This window comes from Oryx dammah, unplaced genomic scaffold (genome assembly GCF_014754425.2).
Source record: "Oryx dammah isolate SB20612 unplaced genomic scaffold, SCBI_Odam_1.1 HiC_scaffold_4, whole genome shotgun sequence".
Taxonomy (NCBI): Eukaryota; Metazoa; Chordata; class Mammalia; order Artiodactyla; family Bovidae; genus Oryx; species Oryx dammah.
In genome coordinates this window covers 87141897-87163632 of record NW_024070188.1, presented here as the reverse complement: position 1 = coordinate 87163632, position 21736 = coordinate 87141897, and the positions used below count along the sequence as shown (strand labels likewise).

Below are 21736 nucleotides of genomic sequence, written 5' to 3'. Positions count from 1 at the left end.
GCCTTCCTCAGCGATTAGACCAAGAAATAGAGGAAAACAACAGAATGGGAAAGACTAGAGATCTCTTCAAGAAAATTAGAGATACCAAGGGAACATTTCATGCAAAGATGGGCTCAATAAAAGACAGAAATGGTATGGACCTAACAGAAGCAGAAGGTATTAAGAAGAGGTGGCAAGAATACATGGAAGAACTGTACAAGAAAGATCTTCATGACCAAGATAATCATGATGGTGTATCACTCACCTAGGGCCAGACATCCTAGAATGTGAAGTCAAATGGGCCTTAGAAAGCATCACTACGAACAAAGCTAGTGGAGGTGATGGAATTCCAGTTGAGCTATTTCAACTCCTGAAAGATGATGCTGTGAAAGTGCTGTACTCAATAAGCCAGCAAATTTGGAAAACACAGTAGTGGCCACAGGACTGGAAAAGGTCAGTTTTCGTTCCAATTCCAAAGAAAGGCAATGCCAAAGAATGATCAAACTACCTCACAATTGCACTCATCTCACATGCTAGTAAAATAATGCTCAAAATTCTCCAAGCCAGGCTTTAGCAACATGTGAACCGTGAACTTCCAGATGTTCAAGCTGGATTTAGAAAAGGCAGAGGAACCAGAGATCAAATTCCCAACATCCGGTAGATCATGGGAAAAGCAAGAGAGTTCCAGAAAAACATCTATTTCTGCTTTATTGACTATGCCAAAGCCTTTGACTGTGTGGGTCACAATAAACTGTGGAAAATTCTGAAAGAGATGGGAATACCAGACCACCTGACCTGCCTCTTGAGGAACCTATATGCAGGTCAGGAAGCAACAGTTAGAACTGGACATGGAACAACAGACTGGTTCCAAATAGGAAAAGGAGTACATCAAGGCTGTATATTGTCACCCTGCTTATTTAACCTATATGCAGAGTACATCATGAGAAACGCTGGACTGGAAGAAACACAAGCTGGAATCAAGATTGCCGGGAGAAATATCAGTAACCTCAGATATGCAGATGACACCACCCTTATGGCAGAAAGTGAAGAGGAACTAAAAAGCCTCTTGATGAAAGTGGAGAGTGAAAGAGTTGGCTTAAACCTCAACATTCAGAAAACAAAGATCATGGCATCTGGTCCCATCAATTCAAGGGAAGTAGATGGGGAAACCGTGGAAACAGTGTCAGACTTTATTTTTTGGGGCTCCAAAATCACTGCAGATGGTGATTGCAGCCACGAAATTAAAAGCCGCTTCCTCCTTGGAAGAAAAATTATGACCAACCTAGACAGCATATTGAAAAGCAGAGACATTACTTTGCCAACAAAGGTCTGTTTAGTCAAGGCTATGGTTTTTCCAGTCGTTATGTATGGATGTGAGAGTTGGACTGTGAAGAAAGCTGAGTGCCAAAGAAGTGAGTTGGACTGTGAAGAAAGCTGAGTGCCAAAGAAGTGATGCTTTTGAACTGTGGTGTTGGATAAGACTCTTGAGAGTCCCTTGGACTGCAAGGAGATCCAACCAGTCCATTCTGAATGAGAGCACCCCTGGGATTTCTTTGGAAGGAATGATGCTAAAGCTGAAACTCCAGTACTTTGGCCACCTCATGCGAAGAGTTGACTCATTGGAAAAGACTCTGATACTGGGAGGGATTGGGGGCAGGAGGAGAAGGGGACGACCGAGGATGAGATGGTTGGATGGCATCACGGACTCAATGGACGTGAGTCTGAATGAACTCGGGAGTTGGTGATGGACAGGGAGGCCTGGCATGCTGTGATTCATGGGGTCGCAAAGAGTCAGACACGACTGAGCGACTGAACTGATCTGAACTGAACAATTTTTAAAAATCCTTGAAGTGGTGATTGTGTTATGCCTTTTTAAATAAATAAGGTAAATAATATTCTGGAAATTTCATTCCTAAAATAAACAAAAATCCCTCAAAATTAATAGCCACTGTTTTGTATGGCAGGTATGCAGAGGTCTTGCCAAACAGACTGAACTGAATGACTTTCTACTCGATGTATCAAAGTAAGTGTTCATTTCCAGGGATGTGGTAAGCTCTAACTGGTCAACAGTTTAGATCAGGCGCCAGCCCTCAGCATGACAGACTGGTGTCCACTGCAGTCACTAGCAGAAAATCAGTCTTTATCAGGCACGAGATCCAGTAAGTGTGGTCCATCATGTTTGGGATTAGAGAGTTTCCTTCTCATCCACATTCACTTCACAAGTAAAGGATCGAAGATGTATATGTGATCATCTTAATCTGCAGTTCGGCATATTTGTAAATGACTCACCAGAAGGTGTTAGAGACTATACAGAGAGATGCCCTAAGTGTTTCTGTTTTCATAGGAGAGAATTGACAGCAGTAGAAGGAGGGGAAATGTTGTAGTTTATCATTTTCCTGAAGTCCTCTCTGGCCTTTGCTGTGAACTTCAGTAAACTAAAACATGCTATTAACATTATTGTTTCAATTTTCCCATGTGTAGTATCTCAGGTGCCATTCTCCAAAAGATGCTGCACTTCCCCAGAGTTTAACCTAGGAAAAGTCTCTTAGGCTGGCAGTGGAAGCAAGTACAGATGTTTATTAAACGTCAGATCCACACCAGGTTTGCTTGCTATAGGGAAGGTCATGTATTAATATCTCTCTGACCGTCTGCTCAGTGGCCGAGATCTGAAAACGTCCCAGGATGTGCTAGCTTCAGGGCCCCACCCCACGACAGGTTATTAACTCAAGGAGCACTCCGCAGCAGCTCTGACGCTGTTTGCGCTGACGTGTCCCTAGCTTGCTCATCACCAAATTCTGTAATCCCCTCACTTGTGATTTTGAAATTGCATCTTCGTGTTTTGAAATATTAAATTAGGGAAGTTTGGGTTGGAGGGCGTGCTCTTTTGATTCCCCCAGCCAACTATCAATATCTTCTCTGAGACAGAATGAAAGAGTATGTCTGGACACCAGATGTGACTGCTTCAGAGACACCTGGGAAGGGAAGCCGTGTTCGGCCTCTTGCTAGCCTCTCTGAACACTTTGCAAGCCTCCCAAAGCCCAGTTAAAGCCCTCATGTGACACCCTAAATCTCTTCCCCAGGGGAAAACTCATTTTCTTCAACCTGTTCCTCGCAGGATATTCCTCAGTAGATGTTGTAACTAAGCATATTAACAGCTTCAAGTCAGATGATTTCTCTTCTTGAAAAGGGCATTGTTAATTGCTGTAAGTTATCTTAATCCTGAATACATGGCTAAACTCTCACAGACCTAAACTGAGAGCGGTACCTTGCCAACAGTCTGTGTTGAGAGTATTTGCTACATATTCCCTGTAACACATGCCTGCTGATTTATCTGTTTCTCCAGTCTATGTTTTAATATACGTGCCACGTGCCCCACAGATATTTACTTGCAGTTCATAATGATGAATCTGTATTTACTTGTGTAGAGTTGACAGATCCTATCATTACTTGTATTCTGATATTTCTTCTCAAATGAATTTCCCTGCTTTTTTAAAAAATACAGTTAAACTACATTCTAGCTTTTGGGATTTTCAGTGATTATTTATATTTTTATCTTATTAATGATATTTAGCAAATTTAAATATTTTTATTTTATATCAAAGTTATTAATGAGATGTTAAATTTGATGTACCAGTTTTATTTCTTCATCGTTTTAGTTAAATGCTACAAACTTTTTCTCTACCTTGAATACTTGCTGATAAAATAATTACTGAAGGCGATCTCTGGAATTAGAGCCCTTATACTAAAGTCAATGATAAACTTTCGTTTACCTCTTTAAAATAATATTATTGGTTGCTTCCCCAAAAGGAAAAGAGTTAAACAACATATACCTTTCTGTTTTTTTATTTAAATGTAGACAAAATTGGGAAATGTATTCAAAGTTTAATAGGTTCTGTGTTGTAATAACATTACTTAAAGATTTTACCTTTCTTTTTTTTTCAGAACGTATTTTGATAACATAGTTGCAATAGATTCTCTACTTGAACACATAATGGTAGGTTGCCTTCTGTTGTAAAAATTATTTTGTTTAACCTTTAGTCATGTCCTAATATGGGCTTCCCTTGTGCTCAGATGGTAAGGAATCTGCCTGAAATGCAGAAGACCCAGGTTCTATACCTAGGTTGGGAAGATCCTCTGGAGACAGAAATGGCTACCCACTCCAGTATTCTTGCCTGGAGAATCCTGTGGATAGAGGAGCCTGGGGGGATACAGTCCATAGTTGCAAAGAGTCGGACACGGTTGAGTGACTAACACTACTCCTAGGAGTCTTAATATATGATGGAGCCTTTTAATGTACAAGACATACATGCTGTTTTAAATATGATGAAAGTGATCTGGAGGCATCACCTTGATTTATCTGTCACTTCTGTTAATTTTGGAGGGGTTATGAATAATGTTTTGAAAAATATCACCGAGTTTTCCATTATTTAATGGAGAGCTAATTTGAAAAAGCATTTAATCTCTTTTTCTTTGTTCAGAATACTTTTTACATGTAGGTTTTATTAGGAATTTCCGATGTTTCTTTCTAACCCTGAGTTTCATTCTACTTAGTTTTGGTCTAAGTTATTTCTCTCTTCCAGAAGACTCTCGGGCTAGAACTGAAGGCTCCAGGAAGTAGAGTTTGGTTTCCCCACATGAAGTGTTGCTGCCTTAGTGCTCGGGAGAGGGTCCGCTGAGGGCAGGCTCAGGGTGCTGGAGGGGGTGTGCGTGTGGACACGAGCGCGCCAGGCAGGCTTGCTTGGGACCATCTATGCCTTGTTGCGTATTTTGATAAGTGTTCTTTCTCCTTCCCGTTTTCCTGGGCTTTCTCAAGACACGGTGATCCTGGGCAGCAAGGCTTCCTTTCGTCCCCAGATTTAATGGTGCGCAGTGATCTGTTTCGCTGATGTCATGGCAGGTCAGGTATGAGTGTGCCATGCGCAGCATCAGAGCGTTTCCTGAGGGTCATGTAGGGGTCACTGCCTTCAGCACATTCTCCCTGTAAGTGGTTACACTGATGATTCTACAGTTGACCCTTGAGCTGCATGAGTTTGAACAGGCCCACTTATACGTGGACTTTTTTCAGTAGTTAAATACTGCAGTGAGACACCATCCGGAGTTGTGGAGTCTGTAGATGTGGAACTGTGAATACGGAGGAACCACATATGTGGAGGGTGGTAGAGGTTAAATGTGGGTTTTTTATTGGGTGGGCAGTGTTCAAGGGTCAGCTTTGTTTGGACAGAAAAAGAAAGTAACTGATTGCACAGTAAAAAGAAAAATAGCCTCTTTGGTTATGACAAAATTTAAGGAATTTATAAAGCAATGAAAAGTTTTTAAGAAGACATAAAAATATATAACATGATCTGACATATAGCTTGTACCAGGAGTACAAGAAATGCCATTGACCAGTTCTTGTATTCTTAATGTTATGTTAGAAAACAGTTTTATTGAGATATAATTCATGTACAATACAGTTAATCCATTTAAAGTGCTTAATTCAGTGGTCTTTAGCATATTCTCAGACAGCTGCAACCATCGCCAGTGAATTTTAGAGCGTTTCGTTACTTCAGAAAGAAACTTCCAAGCATTTTAGCTGTCGCCTGTCTGTTCCCCATCCCCTGAACTCCCCAGCCTGCAGCAACGGGCTGATTTACTTTCTCTTCTGTGGATTTCACCTAAATCCCACATAAAAGGAATCCTGTACTATGTGGCCTTTCCTGCCTGGCTTCTTTCACTTAGCATAGTGTTTTCAAAGTTCATGCGTGCTGTAGTATGTGTGATTACTTCATTCCTTTTTGTAGGCAACTAATATTCTATTGTGTGACTATGCATACCACCATTTTTTTGATCCATTCATCAGCTGGTAGACATTTGAGTTTGTTTCCACATTTTGGCTAATGCAAATGGTACTGTTTTGAGCATTTGGGTACATTACTTTTGTTGTTTTAACCCCTGTTTTCAGTTGTTTTAGGTAAGAGTGGAACTGCTAAGTGCTATGATTACTCTATGCTGAACTTTTTGAGGAGCAGTCAAACTGTTTCCGTGGCACCTAACACGAGTTTACCTTCCTACCAGCAGTGCACACGGCTTCTGATTTCCCCACACGCTCACCAACATTGGTCATTATCTTAGTTTCTGATTATTGCCATTGTTGTAGATGTGAAGTGCCATCTCAGTGTGACTCTGCTTAGCAGCTCCTGGGGACTAATGAGATTGACTCTCTATCCAGGTGATGAAAGATTCAGATCCATGGACTGCTTTTTACTTCAGTTTTCAGTGTCGAGTTCTAAGACTTCTTGCATTGTAGATACCACTCCCTTATTTGATGTATAGTTGGAAAATATTTTTCCCATCTGTGTATTAATATCTTTTCACTTTCCTGATAGCGTGAAGTACTAACATTTTTAATTTTCGTGGATGGAGTCTAATTTATCTTTTTACTTTGGTTGCTCATACTTGTGTCATATCTAAGAATCCACTGCCAAATCAGATACCATGAAAACTTACTCCAGTATTCTCTCCTAAGAGTTTTGTAGCGTTAGCTTTTACATTTAGTTAGGGTAGTCACTTATGTTAGTTCATTTTTGTTCATGGTGTAAGAACATGTCCAGTTTCCTTCTTTTGCAGGTAGCTATCCAATTTTACCAGCAGCATTTGTTGAAAAGACTCTTATTTCCCCTTTAAACGTGGTTTTCCTGGAATCAGTTGAGCGTGCACACACTTGTTTTCTTATTAGGGTCTCCATTCTATTCAGTTGACCTGTATGTCCAGCTTAATGATAGTACCATCTTGTCTTGATTACTGTTTCTTTATAGCAAGTTTTGAAGTCAGCAAGTGTGAATTCCTCCAAATGTGTTCTTCATATTCATTTCTCTTTTGGCTATTTTGAGTCCCTTGCAATTCCATATAAATTTTAGAAACCAGCTTGTCAACTTCTACAAATAGTTCATATGGGTTTCTGATAGGGATTTTGTTGACTGTACATCAATTTGGGGAATATTGCCTTCTTAATAATATGAAGTCTTCCAGTACAGGAACAAGGGAGTTTTCCATTTATTTAAATTTTCTTAATTTTTTCAACACTCTTCTGTAATTTTCAGAGTATAAGCATTGCTGTTATTTTGATAAAGTTATTTCTAGATGTTTTATCTTTTAATGCTGTTAGGCAGGAGACCTGGGTTCAATCCCTGGGTGGGGAAGATCCCCTGGAGAAGGGAATGGCTACCCACTCCAGTATGCTCGCCTGGAGAATCCCATGGACAGAGGAGCTAATCGGGCTACAGTCCATGGGGTCACAAAGAATCAGACATGACTGAGTAGCTAACACTTCCACATAAAGTTACTCCTCGATGTTTATCTTTTACTGCTGTTTAATGCTATTATTAATGTGTTCTTAATTTTATTTCCAAATGTTTCATTAAAATTTATAGAAGGAAACTTGCTTTGTCTATCTTGATCCCCTATCCTACAGTCTTGATGAACTCATTATTTCTGGTAGTTTCCTGGTGGATTCTTTAGTGTCTTTTACATGTCATCCACAATTACTGATAGTTTTAATTCCTCCATCCTAACCTGTATACCTTTTGTCCCCTCCGTTGCATAGTTGTCCTGGCTAGGTCCCCCAGGGCAATACTGAATTAGCGGATGGTGAGTGCGGATATCCTGCACCCATTCTGCAGTCTTTCACAGGTAAGCACATGGATTAGCTGTGGGCTTTTCATAGGTCGCCTTTATCAGGGTGAGGACATCTCCTTCTACTCCTAGCTCTTTTAATGTTTTAAATCATGATTGGATGTTGGGTATTGTCCTCATTTATTTTCTTTGCATTTATTAAGACGACCATGTGTTTATTTAAATTTTTGTCTTATTGATCTATAGTGTATTATCCAGAGTGGTTTTGGGGTGTTATATGAACCCAGCATTCCTATGATATATCCCTCTTCACCGTGGAGAGTGATTTACATTGGAATTACCTTGAATTTCATAAAATCCTAAGTGGAGTTGATATGTTTAGTGTATGGAGTCTTCTTGTGCAACAGCATTGTCTTATTTTCAGTTAAAAAAAATCTCTCTTGATTGAATGTACTGACTTTGATCCCCCATATTTGGTATGTTGTTTTTTCCGTTTACAATCTTGGATTTTCAAGAAAGATCATTTATAGTGATAAGTGAGAGTGGTGGTTCTACTTCCCCAGTGTTTACACTATGTCTTGTTTCTTTTTTACTGAGTTTGCTAGGACCTGAGAACACTGTGGAGTGGACCAGTGAGAGTGAATATATTGTAGTTTCTTTAATGTGCATGCTTCTCATGTGTCCTTGCTGTGTATAATTGTTGAAGGCCCCCCAGTAGATACTGTTTATTATCTTAAAAATGTTTCCTTCTATCCCTTTCTTTGAGTTTATACCAGATTGGGTGTCAAACATTATCAAATTTTGTAAGTCATTATTAAAATTATGTAATTTTTCTTCCTTTAATCAATTAGAATAGGGAACCATATTAATTTATCACTTAATGTTAAATGATTCTTGCATTCCTGGAATTATCGATCCCTATGTAGTTGGGTTTCCCTGGTGGCTCAGATGATAAAGCGTCTGCCTGCAATGCGGGAGACCTGGGTTCGATCCCTGGGTTGGGAAGATCCCTTGGAGAAGGAAATGGCAACCCACTCCGGTACTCTTGCCTGGAAAATCCCGTGGACAGAGGAGCCTGGTAGGCTGCAGTCCGTTGGGTCGCAAAGAGTCAGACACAACTGAGCGACTTCACTTTCACTTTTCATGTAGTTGTAGTCTTCACTCCTGAATTGGTTGCTATTATTTTTCTGACTTTTTCATCTACATACATAAGTAAGGTTGCTTAATGGCTGTCTTTTTTGCCTGTGCTTAAATTCTCTTCCTCATCTGTAATTCAATTAATGGCTATTTTCTCCCTCTCCCCCCTCTCTCATATCAGACTTGCCTTGAGCTTGTTTGTCAGTCTGGACTCTCTGATGTAAGGCAAAAAACGTCACTACCTAACTCACAATAGCCTGAGAGAATCAAGGGGAAGTTTCTTAGCTTGTATCACACTGGAGAGACCTGAAGGTTCAGAATCCTATGATTGCTGGGCCTGGGGGCTCAAATGACATCTCAGGAATGGGTTGTTCTGGGTCTGTGCAGCTCACCTCTGTATAGGCCTAGTCCTCTGGAGACTTCACTAACCATAAGAACAACAAACCCCTACTCCCTCCTTTTTGGCCTTCTAATCTTATATATATATTTTTACACAACCAGATATTTTCAGTCTTTTTAATTAACTTTTATATGACAGCTGTAATTTCATAGATATCATTTACTAATGAAATGTACAGTTTAATTATAGCTTTAGTAGTTTCTTTGCTCGTCAATTTTGCTTACACTCCAGGTCATCCTATGCTTTCTTGAAATTATCTATTAATTTTTTCTTGAGCTCATCTCTTTTTCCGAAATAGTTCAAAAGTAGTAAGTTTCCGAGTACTTTGTACTTCTGAAATATCTTTATTTTGTCTCATGTCTGAATGTTAGCTTGATCTGGTAAAGAATTTTAAGTTTAAAATGTTTTCCTCAGAAATTTGAAGATATATTTCCACTGAATTTGAAATCCTCTATTGCTGTCAAGAATTATTTTCACTTATAAGTAAACCTGTGTTTGTATGTAGGAGAGAGAGAGAAGGTGTGTAGGAGGTAGGCTGGCTTTTATGATGACCTTGTGGCTCAGTTGGTAAAGAATCCACCTGCAATGCGGGAGACCACGGTTTGATTCCTGGGTTGGGAAGATCCGCTGGGGAAGGAAAAGGCTGCCCACTCTGATAATCTTCGGTCTCCCTGTGGCTCAGCTGGTAAAGAATCTGCCCTCAATGCTGGAGACCTGGGTTCTATCCCTGGGTTGGGAAGATCCCCTGGAGAAGGGAAAGGCAGCCCACTCCAGTATTCTGGCCTGGAGAATTCCATGGACTGCATAGTCTTTGGGGTCTCAAAGAGTTGGACACAACTGAGCGACTTTCACTTTTCACTTTCTAAGGCTTGGAGTTCATAACTGTTACCAAAATATGCCTAGGATTTCTTTATTAATTCTTTTCCAGCTTATGAGTATCATTTCAAACTGAAAGCTTAATTAATATTCAGGGAGAATTTAAAAAATAAATGTATATTTAGAGTGACTTATCTTAAAGCAGAAGTTTTTCCTACTACTTGTAATAACATTAGAACTGTTGTCTTTTACCTGCTAGTGGTTTAGTCGCTAAGTTGTGTCCGACTCTTGAGACCCCATGGACTGTAGTCTGCCAGGCTCTTCTGTCCATGGGATTCTCCAGGCAAGAATACTGGAGTGGGTTGCCATTTCTTTTTTCAGTCTTTTACCTAATTGCGTATTAATAATTATGATAACATATCTTTGTCTTGTGCATAACTTTAATGTCTTAACTTTAATAGGATGATTCTGATATTTTATCATTTTCTATGATGTAAACTATAATTTTCACATATTATTAGGGTGTCTGTGTATACTGATATATGTATGCATACATATATTTTTTTCTTCTACAAAATTTCTATTTTAAAAAATTTTATCATAAATACTGAATTTTGTTACATATATTTTTTGATAGCCATGATAATAGTCATGTGATTTTTCTCCTTTTTTTATTGCTTTATGAGCTATAATAATAGACTTTCCAATACTGGAAGTTGTGAGTGAAGTGTAATTTTAAATTATTGAAAATTTAAAAATATTATCCTCAAGTTTGACTTGCTGATATTTTTATTATAATTTTTCTTCTCTTTCCAAGATAAATTGGTCTGTGATTTTCTTTTTTGTAGTATCTTTGTCAGTTTTCAGTATCAGTGACATAGCAAGGGTTGTAAGAGTAACTAGAGAGGTTTCGTTTTGTCTGAACTTGGATGTGTGTGTTGGTTGCTTAGTCGTGTCTGACTCTTTGCAGCCCCATGGACTATAGTCCACCAGGCTCCTTGGTCCATGGGATTTCCCAGACAAAAGTACTAGAGTGGGTTGCCATTTCCTTCTCCAGGGGATCTTCCTGACCCAGGCATCTGTCTGAACTTACACTAGTTTAAATTAGATGAGACTTTACTCTTGAAAATTCTTAAATGATTTGTATTTGAAATTATTTGGTCCTGATGCCTTTTATGAGGATAGTTTTTTTTTTTTTTTTTTACAGTATTTCAGTTGGCTGTTTGTTCTAATTTCATTCAGATATTTCTCTCCCAAATTCATTTTCTTTTTCTAGAAAGTTGTCCATTTCATCCAGATGTTTACAACTATTAACATAAATATGTGCCAGAGTATTAGGCAGCTGACGTGGCCACCAAGGGCGCAGATTTCACGTATATGATTTAACAGTTCAGGCTCATTATTATCATCTAATAGTCCAAGATCTCCTGAGCTTGCTAGCAGTGCAGTCCCACCACTTCCTTCCTTCCTATATGTTGTTCCTCCTCCTCAAGTGTTTATTGAGGGTTGCTAGGTTATAGAGATATCTGGTATGTGCTAACCTGAGGACTGGCAAACTTATTATGAAGGGCCAGTAGTAAAGCTTTATGCTTCTTGGGCCACAGTCTCCTACAGCTATTCAAGGCTTCTGAGATAGCAGCTGTGAACCACTCATAAAGCGTGGTTCTGTCCCAGTGAACCTTTGTTTGCAAGCGGGGTGAGTTTAGATGGCCTGTGGACGTTAGCTGACCTTTCTCTAAGCCTGGTTCTGGGCATTTGGGATACTGTGGAGGAACGGAAGCAGTTTCTACTGCCCTGGAACTCATGAGCCAGCGAGTGGAGGAGAGAAGTCCCCTGGGAGTTGACACTCATGATGCCCAGGGTACTTGGTTCACGGTGTGTAAGGAACATCCAGTGTTTGTTGGGTGACCGAGTACAGCTGCTAACAACAGGGAAGACAAAGACGAAAGACGAGGAAGAACAGGTCCCTAAACCACTCTAATTTCTTTCTATGAAATCTCTAAGGTATTTTTACATGAGATCATATATTTTTCCTCTGGCCACAAGGTGGCCTAGGAACCTTTTGCATAGACTTTGCAATGGTTCTCTGAGCAGTCATTTCATGTCTATCATCTAAAGGGTTGAAGTTGCCAGAATTCTGAACATATGTAAATACAGCTTTTGTGACATCCCTGTAATCCCAGCCCACTGGGGACAGTGAGAAGTGTTAGGCATTAGAGAAATACTCGTTGAAGGGAATTGATGGACAAATGAATGGCTATATTAATACACAGTTTTCCATTCAGAAAGAGTAAAGCGTACTTGTTTCCAGAGCTTAGGCCATGGCAGCAGCTCGTGTGAGTTCCCATGCCAGATCCACCCTCTACAAGTCGTGTGGTAGTAGACAAGTTGCCTCTCCGTGCCTCGGGTCTTCTGGCGTGCAAAATGCTATTGTGAGGGTTAAGTGAATTAGTGCACATAAGTTCTGAAAAACTAGCATGTAGTAAACACTACTTGTTGCACATTATTGTTAGTGTAATAAAGTGCTGCTGCTGCTGCTGCTGCTAAGTCGCTTCAGTCGTGTCTGACTCTGTGCGACCCCATAGACGACAGCCCACCAGGCTCCCCCGTCCCTGGGATTCTCCACTGTCCCTGGGATTCTGCAGCTAATGTAAATATGAGCACTTGGAGTCTCATTAGAGGTTGTATTTCATATTTTTTTACAACTGGTGTTTCATAAACACCCACCATTGGAATAGATGCTGACCGTCAAGCTGGCCTTTGAGCTGACTGAGACTCGGACGAGGGCACCGGGGAGGCCTGGGAGGTTCCGGAAGAGAAGCCAGAGTGGCAGGCTCTTGGGGAGTGAGGCCGGTTCCTGCCCCCAAGCCCCTGGGGGTGCTGTACCGCTCTCGCCCCCAGCACCACAGCCCAGATGCAGAGCAGCGGCTGGCGTCTGCCCCATGGCCAGTGACATAGGTTTAGTTTCATCCTCACATGCTTGTATTTATCTAATCATAATGCTCACTTCCCACCCTGTTCCAGTCTAGAACAGCCACAATTCATGTTTATTTCTGATAACATTTACCTGCAACCTCTTTGCACCTCTCACCGGCTGACTCTCGTTTTCTCGTTTGTCTGTAGATATATGCAAAAAACCTGGTGAATGCCGACCGTTGTGCCCTTTTCCAGGTAGACCATAAGAACCAGGAGTTATATTCAGACCTTTTTGATATTGGAGAGGAAAAGGAAGGAAAGCCCGTCTTCAAGAAGACCAAGGAGATCAGGTACAGCGCGCAGTAGCGTGTGGTTGCCTTGGCGGCAGCCGGGCAGGTGCTCCGTCACCCACGTGTCTGTGCCTCTTCACAGGCGTGCTGACAGCACTTGTCATACTGTGATATCATTCCCACCAGGACCCGCCTCCTGAAGGTAGTGCTTCTGGGCATGACATTGCAGTGCCAGCGAAACCGCGCCTAGGAAGCTTTAGCGTCACTCCTGGAAATGCCGTCTTCCGGAGGCGGTCCTTTTGGAAATCATGTTGGAAAAACTTACTAGTGCTCCCAGGTAGGTAAAGGTGCGCCCCGCCTGGGGTCTGCAGGGCCTCCTGTGTCTAGGAGCAGGTCCACTTAGACAGTTTCGTCCCCTCCCCCTCGCAACCCAGAGAGCTGTCTGCAAGTCTGGACTGCAGTGAAACTGACCCGGTATATTTCCTAACTTCAACACATTATCCTGCAACCCAACAGCCGGTTGAACTGATTGCAGAGCACTCTTGTGCTGCGTCTTGAAGCTAAAGAGTTCTTGGATCTGTCAGTGGCTGCTGTTGTCACTTACGTGAGCAGGACGGCCTTTGGCTGGTGGCTGAGTCCTGCCACCACCGGGGCCCCTACAAGGAGCACAGTCACAGAGCTAGTACGCGACAAGCTGAGCGCTCAGAAGCTGTCTTTTTTAGACATTCGCATTTCTTCTGTTTTACACATGTATATGCTGTTTAACTACTTTTCCACAAGGTGCTCTAACGTACCGTGGTGGTTGCAACATTCCGAGTGAGATGCTGTCCCTTATTAATAGGACCGGCTCTTCATCTGGGCCATCTGTCTGCACACAGGAAGCCTGGAATGTGCCCACACTGACGCCCGCCACGGGGTGCTTCCCCTTCTGTGCTCCTGGGATGCTAGGATTCCACACTCACAGAACTCTGACTGCAGGCACCATTTAGGTTTCTGTAAAAAAAAATTCGTTTGTTTGTTTAGAGCTCAGTAGATTCGTCTGGATATAGTCAGTTAGGTAAAGTCACTTCTCCTGCTGAAGGTTTGAGAGCTCCTCAGCAGGCCCGGCATTGGTCTCCTTTTGAAGACATTAACTTGGAGCCTGCACTTCCAAGCGCAGACAGAACAGGGAGTGGGGTGTGGTTGGCCGTAACTCTCTGGGCTGACCAGTCAATGCCAGCCATTTACCTAAGGGCATGCCCCTCGGTTATGTTTCCACTGATCGGAGATAGAGACCACACTGAGCTACCCTCTGACCGAGAAAATCAAGAATAAACCATGAAACAGGCTCTGTTACTCTGCTCAAGGCCGTCTGATTTGTGTGTTCATGTTGCTCAAAGCACGAGAAAACGGGGCAAAGACGACCTTGCGTTTTACGTTGTACAGTGCCGGGTTCACTTGTTGGTGTTTTAAGAAAAGTTAAATCTCTTTCGTGTCAATTCTCTTTTGAATTTTCCTTAGGGAAATCAATGGGGTAGAGCTTTATTTCAAGAATGATAATTTTCTATAATGTTGAAAATGTAATATTATGAAAGCTATTTTTCAGCTACTGAAATATGCAACTATTGTGATTATAGATATCTTAACTATGTTTTGAATGAGAGCATGTATTATTATAATATTGTAATAAGAAAACTATTTATAAGTATGAGAATATATTTCTGTATAAAAGAAGATACTGATATTAGATATCAAGATATATCCAATACAATAATGCCTGTATTTTGGCTGTTTTTAAATTTAACAAATTAGAGAAGTGAAGATACCAGAAGTCGTAAACTGTGTTATTTTGGTAGTTACATTGCAGAGGCCTTAAAATTGAGGTCCTCTATCTCATGATCATATAACCTGTGGGTTTGGTTATATGTGTGGTGGAAAGTGTACTGGTGTTGACCTGCATTCTTGTTTTTGCTGTGCCACTCATATTTTAAGTATATGGGCAAGTTACTGAACCCATATGGGTCTCAGCTCACAGGAAGAATTATTTTAAAAAACTCATGTTGAAACATGTTGTAAATTATAAGGTATTTTGCAAATCTAAAGGATTATTATTGGTCAGTGCAGGAGAAGGCTAGTTAATTTTTCAATTTCAGTTTGTGATTCAGCATAATTTAATACATTATGAATTATGTCTTGTAAGGTATTCAAGTGATTACCATGCAGTGTTTTTCTGCTTCACCTTTATACATTTTATAGTAAAACAAGCACTTAAAATAGAAGTCTTTTTTATTCAGTGTTTGCTGGCAGTGACGTCTCTCAAGTTCTCCTGCAACATCTGTGTGCTCCTCTCTTCTGTGTGTGCAGGTTTTCAATCGAGAAGGGGATTGCCGGCCAAGTAGCAAGGACCGGGGAAGTTCTGAACATCCCAGATGCGTACGCAGACCCGCGCTTCAACAGGTGAGGCGGCCTCCTGTGCTCCGGCACTCCTCCTTTCCCGTCCAGCTCAGCTGAAGCCTCTGCGGTAGGGCCCCAGCTCTCCACGTCCCAGCTCAGTCAGTTTTTCCTCTTTGATGCTGTTATGCTTTCTTTGAACCAACTTAATTATCAGTAGTCAGTGTTTTCAGATCTTTATAAAAAATGATGGATTCGAAACCATTGATTGTCTCCAGCTGTGCATACGTGCGTGCAAAGTCACTTTGCTCGTGAAAGACTTTGTGACCCCATGGACTGTAGCCCGCCAGGCTCCTCTGTCCATGGGATTCTCCAGACAAGAATACTAGAGTGGGCTTGCCATGCCCTCCTCCAGGGGATCTTCCTAACCCAGGGATTGAACCTGCGTCTCTTATGTCTCCTGCACGGCAGGTGGATTCTTTACCACTAGCGCCACCTGGGAAGCCCCTATCTCCAGCTACAGGAGTTTAAATGTTTTAAGGAAAACTAAAAATCAAGAGTTTAAATTTATAAATTTTTTTCATTATAGTGTCATCATTTTGTCCTAAGCATATCCTTTAGCAAACCGTATCTTCAAAGGCTGTAACACATGGTGATAAAAGTATGTATTTTAAATCCTGGCTCTGTCCTCTGTCACCTTTAGAACATCCCGAAGGGAGTGACTGAATCTGTCACAGCCTCAGTTGTTTGCTCATCTTTAAAGTGGGCACAGTAATACCTATTTTGTAGGGTTTTTTAAAAATTTTTTAATTAGAGAAAATATTCAGAAAAGACCTGGCAACTTCACATGACACACAGTAGGAACTCAGTCAGTTGCAGACTTTATTGGATATTAAGATTGCTAATAAATTTTTGTTTGTTTTGAGTTACTTTGGAGAACTAGAAACCAGTTTATGTAATTTGATTTTAAAAACTTTCGAAATTGAAAGTCTCAAGATTGATGCCCTGAAAGTTGAAGGTAATGGTTCACCTGTTTTGACAGCAGTGTTCTGTGCATTCACAATTGGATTTCCTTCAGGGGACAGTTAAATAGCATAAGCAATGGGAAGTTTTTCAGGTGTTTGATTAATGTCATATTTGCATAACTTTTATATAAACAGAGCTGTACCCTGGTAACATATTTTTTCAATAAATTAAGTGTGCTGAAAATCTTACTTTTTGTCTTAAAAAAGCCAACTTGTCATTTTAGTACTTAAATATTGAAAATACTTATATATCCATATATAAAAGCTTTTTAAATAACATGAAAAAGCAAGCAACAGATTGTGAGAACAATTTGCAAAATGTATATCTGGCAAAATATTTGTATCTAGCATATATATATTTTAAAAAACTTCCAAGAGAACCCAATTTAATAAATAGGACACAAGATTTTAACAGATGCTTCACAAAATAAGATCGACCAATGGCCATTAAACAGATGAAAGATAAATTTAGTTGACTATGAAATCCTGTTACATACAAGCTTGAATGGTTTAAATTTTTTAAAAAGTGATGCTAGCAAGCATTGGCAAGAATATGGAGAAACGTGGATGCTCATACCTTGCAAGTGGGAGTGTATGTTTGCACAACCACCTTGGAGAATAGATTCACAGTGTCTTATGAAGTTCGGCACACACTTACAGCCCTCGTTCAGCTCCACTTCTGGGTAACACTCCAAGAAAAACAGCACCTGTCCACACAAAGATTTGTAGACAAATCTTGAGGGCAGCATTATTCATAATTGCCCCAAATGGCAATTAACAAATAATGTCCCTTAACTGGTGAAGATATATATAAAATGTGATGTACCCATACCCTGAGCTTCTGCAGCGGCTCAGTGGTAAAGAGTCTGCCTGCCAGCGCAGGAGACGCAGATTAGATCCTTGGGTCGGAAAGATTCCCTGGAGAAGTGAATGGGTATCCACTCCAGTAGTCTTCCCTGGGAAATCCCACGGAGAGAGGAGCCTGGAGGGTTTTAATCCATAGGTCACAAAGAGCCGGACATGACTGAGAGGCTGAACACACACACACACACACACACACATCCACACCACAGAATACACTCGGCAAACAAAAGGGCTGAGCTGCTGACAGTGCAACACGGGCGAATCTCAGAACCATCACTCGAGGTGAGAGAAACCCACCAGAGAAGGCTGCCGACTAACTCATTGCCTGCAGTTGTACAATTGCTCCTATGGAATGACTCCTGTTTTCAAAAACCATTTTGAAACTATTTCCCCTAAATCAGGAGGCAGCAAATCTCTTCTTTGAAGAATCAGACAATAGGTATTTTTGGCTTTGTCAGCCACAGCATCTGCGTCACAGCTCTGTTGTGGGGCAGTGGGAATCCGTCAAGGAATGGCGTGGCTGTGTCCCATTTATATTGCTTACAAAACTGGAGGGCGCCGGTTTGTACACAGTCTGTAGATGGCTGCTCCCTGCTCTAAATTGTTACGGTAAGATGTCCCATTTAAGTTTGTTCAGCAAGTTTACAGCACTCATAAACCTGGCCAAGTGCAAACACACAGGTCATTTTTACCGAATGTATTAGACTTTTCTCTAAATCCACAGTTGGCATGTACTTTGTGACGTGGGATGCTTCTCATTAGAACCAGACGAGAAGCTGAACACCTCCTGGAGATGGTTCTGAAAAACTCTCTTGAAAGCAGAACTGGGTTAGAATATTTTCAAAAAGGTTTTATTAAAAACCACTTGCGTGTGTCCCCACTGTCTTTGAGTTTAGAAGCTAACAGTTCCATTGCAGTTAACTGTGGGAGAAGCGGAACTGGGCTGAGTGTGTGATGGCGCGTGGTTTACTCTCTCCTGCCTGTGCTCTCTTGTGCTGCCGTCTTGCCCCTGCCGCGGGCGCAGAGAGGTGGACTTGTACACGGGCTACACGACCCGCAACATTCTGTGCATGCCGATCGTCAGCCGCGGCAGCGTCATCGGCGTGGTGCAGATGGTCAACAAGCTCAGCGGCGGCGCCTTCTCCAAGACAGACGAGAACAACTTCAAGATGTTTGCTGTCTTCTGTGCTTTAGCCTTACACTGTGCCAATGTAAGTCATGACGTTTCTACTACTTGGTATTAAATTTTATAAACCTGGAAAGTGGTTTTTTCCCCCTCATTTCCTTTATAAACCCCAAAGGGTGATTCCTGGTTATGCATATCTTAGGAAATACCTTAAAATTCCTTGGAAGGAAAAAAAGAAAAAAAAAACCCTGATTTTTGCATTTATTTTAAGGTGTGAATTTGATAAAAACAAAAATGAGGTGAATATGTAAGGTTTCCCTTCCCCGATAACTACCGCTGTAGTTTCATACGTAATCTACCGATGTAGACGAGGTTATCCAAACCTAAGAGGTTGTCATTTGTGCTGTGCTTGAGATTCTTGTGCAAAAAAAAAAAAAGAGAGAGAGAGTAATAACTCGAGTCTTAACACCAAGCAGGAAAGTTTCCTCTGCGAGGAAAAGGGAGGCAGCCACTCCACATGTTTGTCAGGTGCTGTGTGCAGGCGTGCTTAGTCGCTCAGTCGTGTCTGACTCTTTGAGACCCCACGGACTGCAGCCCACCAGGCTTCTCTGTCCATGGCTTTTTCCAGGCAAGAATACTGGAGTGGGTTGCCATGCCCCCTCCTCCAGGGGATCTTCTCCACCCAGGTTTCGAACCTGTGTCTCCTGCACTGGCGGGCAGATTCTTATCAGTGAGCCGCCTGATGGTGTCTTCATTTAATCTTCACAACAGCCCAGCTCTGTGTACTGAACAGTAAGATTAGGTTCCATTTATTTTATAAAGACTCACTTTAAAAGAGCTGAACGTATCATTTTTCTTTTACATTTTAAATGAGTCAAACATTTAGTATTCTATGAACTCTAGTAATCCTTCAGTGACATTACTGGAATTCTGAACTCGGAGAAGATTTTATTAACATTTTGTAGCCAAATCAACATGCATGGGAATTGTCACCATAGTAATTTAGAGAAATTTGTCTTTTTGGAAATCATAGGAGCAACCATGTGAGTAATAAAAATAGCACAGAAGACTCGGAACAAAATGGCAAAAAATAATAGTCTGGTGATGAGGGGTGACTGTGTGCATTGCACGTAGTCCTTCCTGCAGCCCCGTGCCGCCTCATGGGGGCTGTACTGTCACCCGGCCCATCGCAGACAGACTGGGACAGCTGTCAAACTCTTCTAACTTCAGACGTCTTTTATACCAGCATATCTCCTCATCAGTAAAAAGATTGACAGAATGCATCTGTTTAGTTTAAAAGTTGTAGGAAATATAATTTCCACTATATTCTAAATATTGACCTTTATAATTTCAAAATATATTCAGTGGAATCTAGGTTTTAGAATAATTTGACATCTATTAATAGTCCACTTCCCTGGAAGAGGGCATGGCAACCCACTCCAGTATTCTTGCCTGGAGAATCCCATGGACAGAAGATCCTGGGAGGCTACAGTTCATGGGATCGCAAAGAGCTGTACACAGCTGAAGCAACTTAGCACAGTTCACTTAAAAATAGAATGAGAAGCTCTTATCACTTATCATTCTTTTCTCTCTTTGAACATGTGTTTCTGTTACCCCACAAAAGTTTATTCTAATATATGTTGTACTTTAGAGTGTTTTTTTTAAATTATAATAGTCTAAAACAAACACGTGTAAGGAGTGTTAAAAATTAATTTTGACCTGTGATGTTATGTCATGGACCTCCCAGGTGGCACAGTAGTAAAGAACCCGCCTGCCCCTGCAGGAGATGTAAGAGACAAGGGTTTGATTGCTGGGTGGGGAAGAGCCTCTGGAGTAGGAAGTAGCAACCTGCTCCAGTATTCTTGCCTGAAAAAATTCATGGACAGAGGAGCCGGGAGGGCTATAGTCCATGGGGTTGCAGAGTCAGACATGACTGAGCAACTGAGTACACACTATTCAGTTCAGTTCAGTCGCTCAGTCGTGTTCGATTCTTTGCGACCCCAAGAACCGCAGCACGCCAGACCTCCCTGTCCATCACCAACTCCCGGAGTTTACCCAAACTCATGCCCATCGAGTCGGTGATGCCATCCAACCATCTCATCCTCTGTTGTCCCCTTCTCCTCCCGCCTTCAATCTTTCCCAGCATCAGGGTCTTTTCCAAGGAGTCAGTTTGTGACAAATACCACAGACTGGGTGACTTAAACAACAGAAGGTTATGTTTCTGTGGTTCTGACAGCTGGAATTTAAAGATCCGACTGCTGGCAGTCTGGTTTCCTCTAGGCCTGTGGCCTCCTGCCTTCGTGTGTCTCCACCTGGTCTTTTCCCCGTGATCGTCTGTGTTGCAGTCGCCGCTTCTTATAAGGGATTAGGGGCCGCCCTAGTGAAGTCTGTAGACTGCTTTAGTCTCCTCCCTTGGGGCCTCCCCAAGTGGCTCAGTTGGTAAAGAATCTGCTTGCAATGCAGGAGACCCAGGTTCGAGCCCTGGCTAGGGAAGATGCCCTGGAGAAAGAAATGGCCACCCACTCCAGCATCTTGCCTGGAGAATTCCATGAACGGAGGAGCCAGGCAGGCTACAGTCCATGGTATCGCAAAGAGTCAGCTACAACTGAATGATTAACTTTTTTTTTAGCATTCAACCTAGAGTCACTCCTTATTCTGTCTTTTATGTCCTAGGCATTTTGAAGTGTATAGTGAAAGTGAAAGTCACTTAGTCATGTCCGATTTTTTGCAACCCCATGGTCTATACTGTCCATGAAATTCTCCACCTGAGATACTGGAGTGGGTGGCCTTTCCCTTCTCCAGGTGATCTTCTTAACCTAGGGGTGAAACCCCGGTCTCCCGTATTTCTAGTGGATTCTTTACCAGCTGAGCCACAAGGGAAGCAACCTATCCCTCTTCCAGTGGATCTTCGCGACCCAGGAATCGAACCAGGGTCTCCTGCACCTCAGGCGGATTCTTTGCCAGCTGAGCTATCAGGGAAGCGCTTTTGAAGTGTACGGACGGGTTATTTTGTAGGGTGTTTCTATTTTGGTTTCATCTGGTTTTTCCTCATGGCTCTCTTGAGGTAATCATTTCGGCAGGAACATCTCAGCAGGCTGTGTGTTCACGGTGCCAGCTGCAAGCAGGCTCTGGGAAGGAGGTGTCTGCCTGGTTTCTCCGCTGAAACATCCTTTCCCCCTGTTGTCACTATTTCAGAAGAGAG

General features: G+C 41.7%; 1 protein-coding gene across 1 annotated transcript in view; it reads left to right on the top strand.

The window, feature by feature from the left end:
- The window catches only part of PDE10A (phosphodiesterase 10A), a gene marked incomplete at its 5' end in the record, with an annotated part of 146927 nt that overhangs the window by 79056 nt on the left and 46135 nt on the right, over positions 1-21736 (top strand). Inside the window, 5 exons of the mRNA XM_040238759.1 lie at positions 1902-2002; positions 3922-3973; positions 13067-13209; positions 15493-15585; positions 18433-18619. Of these exons, the coding sequence (XP_040094693.1) occupies positions 1902-2002; positions 3922-3973; positions 13067-13209; positions 15493-15585; positions 18433-18619 (576 nt within the window). The remainder of the gene's footprint in view (positions 1-1901; positions 2003-3921; positions 3974-13066; positions 13210-15492; positions 15586-18432; positions 18620-21736) is intronic.